This window comes from Lycium ferocissimum, chromosome 7 (assembly GCF_029784015.1).
Source record: "Lycium ferocissimum isolate CSIRO_LF1 chromosome 7, AGI_CSIRO_Lferr_CH_V1, whole genome shotgun sequence".
Classification (NCBI taxonomy): Eukaryota; Viridiplantae; Streptophyta; class Magnoliopsida; order Solanales; family Solanaceae; genus Lycium; species Lycium ferocissimum.
The window spans coordinates 14,711,658-14,721,133 of NC_081348.1; the positions used below are offsets into that span (position 1 = coordinate 14,711,658).

General features: G+C 33.8%; 2 protein-coding genes across 2 annotated transcripts; both read left to right on the forward strand.

The window, feature by feature from the left end:
- Positions 1-785: 785 nt before the first annotated feature.
- On the forward strand, positions 786-4,060 carry LOC132063463 (beta-hexosaminidase 2). The gene is made up of 2 exons (XM_059456008.1): positions 786-1,719; positions 2,964-4,060. The coding sequence occupies exons 1-2, from the start codon at positions 858-860 to the stop codon at positions 3,908-3,910; spliced, it is 1,809 nt and encodes a 602-aa protein (XP_059311991.1). The 5' UTR covers positions 786-857; the 3' UTR covers positions 3,911-4,060.
- Positions 4,061-6,107: 2,047 nt separating this feature from the next.
- On the forward strand, positions 6,108-8,337 carry LOC132063465 (non-specific lipid-transfer protein 1-like). The gene is made up of 2 exons (XM_059456011.1): positions 6,108-6,531; positions 8,045-8,337. The coding sequence occupies exons 1-2, from the start codon at positions 6,170-6,172 to the stop codon at positions 8,052-8,054; spliced, it is 372 nt and encodes a 123-aa protein (XP_059311994.1). The 5' UTR covers positions 6,108-6,169; the 3' UTR covers positions 8,055-8,337.
- The last annotated feature ends 1,139 nt before the right edge of the window (positions 8,338-9,476 follow it).

Sequence of the window (9,476 nt, forward strand, 5' to 3'; positions counted from 1 at the left end):
TAGAACAAGTCAAAAACAGAGTACAATAAAAATTAGCAGCCGTCTGGGCATTTTAGGAGACAACTACTTTTTCTAATCTTTAGCTGTTCGCCTGCAATCTCTGTAAATTAATTGGGTTTATTGATCTGTCCTTTTGGTCCTTTCTCAATTAAATTAGTACTATTTTGGATTTCATTCAAATTGCATTGACATGAATTACCTCTTGTTGGCTGTTGATTAACCTTTGTTTCATTCATCTAATTTGTTTCACTAACCATGAGTTGTTTATAAACTTAAAAGTAAGGTTAAATGCCTTGACTTCTTACTTACTTTTTGTTAATTGCACCTTATTCAATAACCAAAACCAAATACTTAGTCAATACGAGAAAGTAAAGGTGAACGCTTTCCATTATCCCATCAAAAAGGTAATTCTGATTCATGCTTAAGCTAGAGTTACCAGCATAATAAGCACCAAATTACAAAAAAGGACATTTACCAAAGAATATTTGTCTAAACTATCATTTAACGACTATTATTTAGGACGGGAGACAGTAATCCAAAAAACCAAAGAAGAACAAATGCCTCATGTTCTCATATTGTATGATCACGTGAAAATTTAATTACCATAGGCCTAAGGGTGAAAAAACATTGAAGTTTCAGTCACTTGATATCCAAATCACAAACCAACAAATTAGAAGGAAAGACTTTTAAAGCTGAAAAGAAAGTAACCAAGTCAACTCTTTATACAGTCCTTCCATCCATTCCACCCACAAGATAGATTCCAAACATAATCAAACAAACTCACCATTCTCCAAAGTAATAACCACATACTCATATTCTACATTTAATATTTAGCAAAACATATAAATACTCTTTGAATGGCTTACTTGGAATTCAAAGTCATTTCATTTCTCACCTTCAAAATGAGTGGAGAGAGAACATTCACATTCACATTCACATTCACATTCTTTTCCTTCCTTCCACTACTATTCCTCATCTTCATTCCTCAAACATCAACAGCTACTACAAATTACCCAATAAATATCTGGCCCAAGCCCACAACATTCCTTTGGCCCAGCCCAAAATCCATCCTCCTCTCACCAAACTTCACCATCTCCCACCCTAACCACCGTTACCTAACTCCCGCCGTTAACCGTTACCGCCACGTCATCCTCACCGAACATCACCATCCCATCATAACCCCATCCATCAACCTAACCTCATCAACTCCGTTACTCCACCTCATCATCTCCGTTTCTGACGTCACTTCACCGTTATCTCACGGCGTTAACGAATCCTACACTCTCTCAACTCCTTCAAACAACTCCGTTACAGCTTACATTAACGCCGTTACCGTATGGGGAGCTATGAGAGGACTCGAAACATTCTCACAACTCGTATACGCAAATCCTACCAAACTCGCCGTTGCTGCCGGCGTATATATATACGATTCGCCGATTTTTATGCACAGAGGTGTGATGTTGGATACTTCTAGAAACTTCTATGAAGTTGATGATTTGTTAAGGCTAATTAAAGCTATGAGTATGAATAAACTGAATGTTTTTCATTGGCATATAACTGATTCACATTCGTTTCCGATTGTGTTTCCATCGGAGCCGGAGCTTGCCGGAAAAGGAGCGTATGGGAATGAGATGATGTATTCGCCGGCGGATGTGAAGAAGATCGTGGAATTTGGATTGGAATATGGTGTTAGGGTTTTACCTGAAATTGACATGCCTGGTAATTTACTTTTTGGATATATGCACATTATACAATCAATGCACAAGTTGAATATAATAATCTGTGGATAATTTTGGTTTCTAGGTAACCCCGAAAAGGAACAAAATTGGACTTTTGGAAGTATTAAGAGTATTAATTTATCATAACATGGGGATCATTGATTAATTTATAACTTTTAATACATAATGCAATAAATAAATACTTCCTCCGTCCCAATTTAAGTGCCTTAGTTTGGCTAATTATAGAGTTTAAAAAATAAAGAGTTTGAATCTTGTGGTCTAAAGTAAAGATGTGTATAATGTACTGCAGTGTCATTTGAATCTTGTGGTTATAAACTTGTTATCTAAGATGTTTGAATTGTTAACTTAATAAATTTAACAGATCAAAAAGGAAAGCGAGACTCTTAAATTGAGACGGAGGGAGTAATTAAAGATTAAATAATAAAAATGAATAGAAAAAAAGTATTTATTTTATTAATAAATTGCATGAACTTAGATCAATCAAATGAAAAGGTGTGAATAACCTTTTATACACATGGAACAATTGATGGGAAAAAACCTTTAGGCTCAGCTAGAGTCGAAACCTTGTTTCTCTTCTGTCATTTCAGTGTAGACATAGCTTTACTCTAAGTTGAAAATGTTATAGCGTTGTGAAATAACAATTCAATTAGCTTCATACGAGCAAGAGGGAGCGCTAGCTTTTGAACTGAATAAACCGGCTTGGTCTGTGACTAGGCGTAAATAGTTTGAAGATCTCACAATTGGAGAGTGAAACACGAGAAAATGAGGATTCTAGCGCATTGAGTACTCTTCTCAATACCAGTAAAAGATCGTTCGATATATGTACAAAAATGTAGGAGAAAATGATTGATACTTTCAATGAGTATGTGAACGAGATTTTAGAAGGTTGACGATCTCAATCTTGATAGTTAGCCCCATTTATGGTGGATTTCCTTTTGTAGCATTGACAATTTTCTTCTACATTGCGTGTCAATGACTATAAATTCTAGATTAATATGTCTAGAATTGATATTATGCTACTTCACCAAAATACCATAATCTAAATCAGAGGCAAAATGCTATAATCCTCCTGAGAAGAAGGTAATATCATGTCGTAAAGCACGTAAATTTCTTTTGTTAACCATAGAATATGATATTGATACCTTTGTGTAAATAGGAAAGAAGAAAAAGATTATTGCTAACACTTAAATGTCTGAAGTTTGGATGATTTTGCAAATATTGCAGCACATACAGGATCTTGGGCTGAAGCTTACCCTGAGATAGTCACTTGTGCAAATATGTTCTGGTGGCCTGCTGGTGGTCCAGCTCTTGCAGCTGAACCAGGCACTGGTCAACTGAATCCCTTGATTCCCAAGACCTATGAAGTTGCCAAGAATGTCATCCACGATACTATTGCCATGTTTCCAGATTCACTCTTTCACGCAGGAGCAGATGAGATCAATTCAGCCTGTTGGAATACTGATCCATCAATCCAAAAGTTTGTTGCTAGCAATGGAACTCTCAGTCAGCTACTCGAGAAGTTTATCAATAATACCTTACCTGAAATCCTCTCACTCAACCGTACGGTGGTGTACTGGGAGGATGTTATATTGAATGCTAATGTGAAAGTGAATCCATCTCTGCTTCCTCCCGAGAATGTTATTATGCAGACTTGGAATAATGGACCAAGCAATACAAAAAAGCTTGTCACTTCTGGCTACCGTGTCATTGTGTCGTCTGCAGATTACTATTACTTGGATTGTGGCCATGGGGGCTTCGTTGGAAATGACAGCCGCTATGACCAGCTACCAGGTATTGACCAAGGCGATGGTGGATCCTGGTGCGGTCCTTTTAAGACCTGGGAAACCATTTACAACTATGATATAACCTATGGCCTGACTGATAAGGAGGCTCAATTGGTAATTGGAGGGGAAGTAGCATTATGGTCCGAACAAGCTGATTCAACTGTTATGGACTCACGAATTTGGCCAAGAGCATCGGCAATGGCAGAAACATTGTGGTCAGGGAATTGCGATGAAACAGGAATGAAGAGATATGCAGAGGCTACTGATCGACTGAATGAATGGAGGTACAGAATGGTTGCTAGGGGAATAGGTGCTGAACCGATTCAGCCACTTTGGTGTCTAAAAAACCCAGGCATGTGTAACACAGTTCATCCATTTACTAGCTGATTCTTCATCAGTGTGTACTGGTGTCTTTTCTCAGTTTGTTTTCCACTTCCTCTCAGTGTTACATTCAAAACTGAAAAGAGGGCTATTTATCTGTAATATCTTCTATATTCAAAGTCAGTTTCTTATTGTAATACTACCTTCTATTGTCGCCACATTACTGAGATTTTACTAAGCAAATGAATTTGAGAATTTTTTACATAGCTGTTTTTCCAACCTATATACTTGCGAGGATGCTACTCTATGAAATTAGCTGCAGCAGACTCTCCGCAGAATGCACTTCCTGTGATGACATAAAAGGTGGAGAATGCAAGCTCACAGATTATGACATATAAAGAACTTAGTACAAAAAAGTGAAAACAAAAAAGAAACAAAGACACGGCTAAAGAAAGGGGATGGCATTAGCTTAAAGCCAAATACATCCATCGGTGAAGTTAGCAATTGTTTGGTTCTAATAAAGGATACTGGGGAAGTGAAAGGGATAGGGACTTTATATCATGTTGCTCAATGCTTGGTAACATTAATTAGAATGATCTCTATTGTTAAATTTTGAAGGGGATGTAAGAATTAAAACAGAGAGCTATTCAACTACGATTATCTCTTTTCTTTCTCCACTAAATTAAATGTGGATAAACTTCACAGAGCCACACACTGCTGGTTTCACTTCTCCTTCTCTTTCCCTTTTTACGTGTTTCTGTACATTATTTTCTCTATTCTTTTCTAACTTCCCTTGCTATCACTATGTTATTGCGTACTGACTTTTGCATCCTAATATCATTAAAACAATTAAGCAATTTCTTCTAACGCAAGATTCAATGATTAAATTAGTAAAAATTTGTACACGTAATGACTTATAAATTCAAGAACTTCAATCTTGTGACACTTGATCCATTTAATGAGTTTGCCCCTAGAGTTGGATTACTTGCAAGTTCCAATTACTTTGGTAATTGGTGCAGTTGGAAAACGCTCTTTTTAACATATTTACCTAATAAAAGAGAAACAACGAATCAAGTATTTGACAGTCCAGATAGTTAATCATGTGAATGATCCAGAATTCAGAAATAAAACTGAGCCATCCTTGTGAGAATTTTATGCTAAAAAGTTGAGATATCCATTTTCTAGAGGCTTTCAGCAATGCCATATCTTAACATTAAAGCAAAGTATGTATTATCATATCGACTTCATCCAAGTGGATTTTTTCAGATTAATTTTCCTTGTATAAAACCCTGCTCGATTCTAGACCTTGCCATTGGAATTGCCAACTCCAGCTTAATGTTACTTGTTATGATTGGTACTCCCTCTGCTCCCTAATAAGTGTTACCTTAGCCAAAAACATACATATTAAGAAGTCAATAATGCCATATAAAGTTTATCAAATTACCCCTATAAAATAAAAATAAATTGCTTTTATCTTTTGATTAGAGATTGCACAAGAGGTAAACCTTTTGACATTGGAAATCCAACAATACCAAGTTACTATGTGGCTTTTCCAATCATCATTTAGATGTTACTTTATTGTCTAAGGGTAGAATTGAAAAAATCGAGTCAATTTATGTCTTGATTTCCTAAGGTAACACTTATTATTAGATAATTTTTTTTTTTTTTTGTTAAGATGACACTTATTATGAGACGGAGGGAGTAATATTTGTTTTTTTTTGTTATTAATTGGATAAGAGCGCAAAGAAGACAGCTGAGACTGAATACGCAACGAACTGTGATAAAGGCATCCTTTAGTAAGGGGTGTCAAAAAAAAAAAAAAAGTAAAGCCTTAAAAGCACCACATTATTAGATTAATTAAAACTCGCTTACAAGACTAATTGTGATAATAGGCCGACACTAATTACCTAAACTCTTGCAGACAGTGGGTTATACCTGGCAACCTTAACGGGGGTGTATTCTTTTCTGTTAGAAGAGGTTAATTTGTGAGTTTATTCAATTAATTACCTTTTCCCAGTAGACAAGTGAATGGAAAATGGCCATTATGTTGAATAGATGACAGTTCCTTGCCTCAGTATCGACTGCACCAAACATTGACTTTCCAGAGAACTGTACACAATCTTAACCAAGAAAATACATAAATAATTTTCCATCATTTCTTGCACTCAATCACTTAAACCAAACATTTCTTTCATTTTTATAAATTTCTTGTGATAGTGAGCCTTCTTAAATCTCATCTATAAAAGCAGGCTCAAAATAAGAGTCTCAGCAACAAGTTCAACTAAGTCTAAAGTCTTTTTTTGGTAGTAGTGTGGTCTTTTAACCATGAACTCTTCAAGCCAAGCAAAAGCAGTACCATTGATCATGGCCCTATTATTTATGCTGCTAATTCTCTTACTTGCACCAACTTCAGAAGGTGCTATCTCTTGTGGCACTGTGATTAGCAAAGTTAAGCCATGCATCAGCTATTTACAAGGTACTGGTGGGAAGCCACCACAACCTTGCTGTGCTGGTTGTCAATCTCTTTCATCTGCTGCTGCAACTACAGCAGATAGACAGGCTGCATGCACTTGTCTCAAGAATGCATATCAAAAGATCAAAATAAATGGTCAACTAGCACAGGGTCTTCCTAAGAATTGTGGAATCTCCTTGTCCGTCCCTATCTCACCCAGTGTTGATTGCACCAAGTACTATTACTCTTCCCTTAATTAAAGTCATTTTTCTTATAAAATATTTTTCAAGAAATGTTAACTAGAATATATTTTTAGGAAATGATCTTTGTTTAGTTGGTGGGTGAAAAATATCGTTCGAAAAGAATGCACATATATTACTCTACAAATTAACAATATTAACAAATTGAATAGTGTTCTGATAAAACTTAGTATTAGAGATTGATAATAATGTCTAAATGTTGATTGAAGCAAATGAATGAAATTAAAGGCTTAAATAGTTGTAAGGAATTAAAAAAACTTTTGCACATATATTTCTTATCAAAATTCTTACGACACACCTTACCTTTTCTTGAGCCCTATTACCCCCTTAAACTTATTTAAAATGGAATAATTACCCCTAAACGCCGATGGCAAGGAGAGTGTGTTTCACTCTCTTTTAAAAAAAGGGGAAAACTTAATTTTTTTTTCCTTAAAAATGCATTTTCTTAAAATTTGAAAATAAATATAGTCTTCCACATTTAGTTTTAAAAAACGGGTTTTCCACATGTTAAGAAAATAATTAATTTTTTCAAAATTTTATAAAAATTCAGCCTTTTTTTTCACATTTTGGCAAGAAAAACAGAATTTTATTTGAAAAATAAAAGTGTACTAAGAAAATGAAATCATGAAAATCAAGATTTTTAAAGACATTTTAAAAAAATAATCAAGTTTTCCATATTTTTAACAAATCCATTTTTCCATATTTAAAAAAAAAATCATTTTTCAATTTTTTTTTCTTTTTCAAATACGGGTTTTAAAAAAAAAACAAATTTTCAATTTTTTTTTAAAAAAAAGGGTTTTAAAAATCATTTTTTAAAAGAAAATTCAATTTTTTAATCCATGTTTTTAGTTTTTTTTTTTTAAATGGGTTTAAAAAAAATCAAGTTTTCAAATTAAAAAAAAACGGGTTTTAAAACTCATTTTTTTTAATGAAAATTTAATTTTTTATTTTTATTTTTAAAAAAATTAACACGTTTAAAAAAATTAAAAAAGAAGAAGAAGAAAATAAATAAATACACATGTGCAAGGAGAGTGTATGTCACTCTCCCATATGAAGCGTATTCGGCGTTTAAGTAGGGTAATTATTCCGTTTTAAATAAGTTTAGGGGTAATTTAGGAAAGGTAAGGTTGTAAGAAATTTGTGTATAGTACGGGGGTAACAAGCTTTATCCCTCTTTTTTAAGTAGAAAACATTTTTATTTCTTGTGGTTGACTACAAGCAAAAATTTTCCTCAAAAATAACTTTCTTAGTACCAAATACAGCCCCAAAAAAAAGAAAAATAGCCATGTCAGATGAGGTAGACACATTAAAGCACGTGATAAGATGTCCATAACCACAAATATTTGCACTAAAATGATGAATTTTCGTTGGGCAATATTATCATCAGCCAACGATGAAAGGGATACAAACCAATTATTTCTTCCTTGTCCTTTCATCTTACCTATCCGCATATTTTCTGATAATTTTTACATTGTTACTTCTTTGCAGGGTCAATTGAAGTGGTTTAAGGATGATAGAAGGCATTTCTTTGGTGTGAGCTACATATATAGCAAATAATTTGTTGGAATGTAACTGTCTTTTTCTGCTTTGTGTGTATGTACATGTTATCTTCAGAGTTTTTGCACTTCTGTTTTGCATGTAATAAACTGTGTTTTCTCAGATGGGAAAAAATACAGTGAGAACTTTTCTTACTCTGTGTACTAAATAAGCTGAGCTTACGTATTAAATGCCGTATTTTGTGAGAATTATCAAATAAAATTTCGAGTTTTTTTCCTTTTTGGGCGTTCTGTGTGTGATTATCTATGTTTAGCGTTACTATTGAATATGTTGGTCTAGAAATCATTTAATTTCGCGACTGTAAATAACAAGGCCGGCTCTAATTGTTGTTGTTGTTGTTTTTTTTTCTTTTTTCCACGAATCGGAACGACAAAGGGCTGCATGTCAGTGGACCGCGGGCAACAAAACTTTAAGGTCTCAAATTAACTTTACTATATTAATCGGTCAAAAGTAGTCAAAAGGAAATCTGCTAAATGTATGAGATGATCTGATGCATGAGTGCATTTGGAGATACAGATAACTATGAGCCGCATAATTTTGTTGGCATGTTCGATCTCAATAACAAACTCAACGTGGCACCATCCCCACCTGCACATGAAAATCCTATGTAAGGTGCAAACACGCATTTCGTGTGCTTTTTTTTCCCTTAAAAAATATATCAGTGATGTATCTAGATTATTTCACAAATATCTGTTATTTAACTCCTATAATTTTTGTATTGTGGTATCTCTGTTCACCAAAATTTATAGGCAGAAAGATCAAATCACCGAAGTAACTTTCATTTTTATCTCTACTGAAAATTGAAGCCTAATCTCCTATAATTTTCACCAATTTCGTGTATTTTATTCTCATCTCGTCCATTATTTGTCTTAGGAGGTTGGAGATGATTTGAAATCATAAGATGAAATCATGATGATTTGAAATTGAAGTTTTGTTTGGACATGCAATTTAGATTTCTTAAATTGTTTAAAAACCACATAAGTTGCGAAAATTATCAAAACTTTTCCAATTCTTATACAATCTTACCAAATGAGCAAGTCATAATTCATAACAAAATTAATACGCTACTAGAAGACCTTTCTAAAAAAATACAACATCAATTGATCAAACTTTAGTCCAATAAAATGGAAGATTGAACATGAGTCGTAGTGTAACTACTCTTTAATATAGTCCTCCCACATGGTTGGTGAGAGTAAACTTGTAGATCTTTTAATATTTGATATAAATGGTTGGTAAACATGATTGGTAAATATATCTACCAACTTATGGATCTATTTTTACAAAATATAAACTTATGAGTCAAATTTTATATTTAAAAAATTTAAAATTATGCCTTTTTGGATGATTTGGGATTTCATCTCAT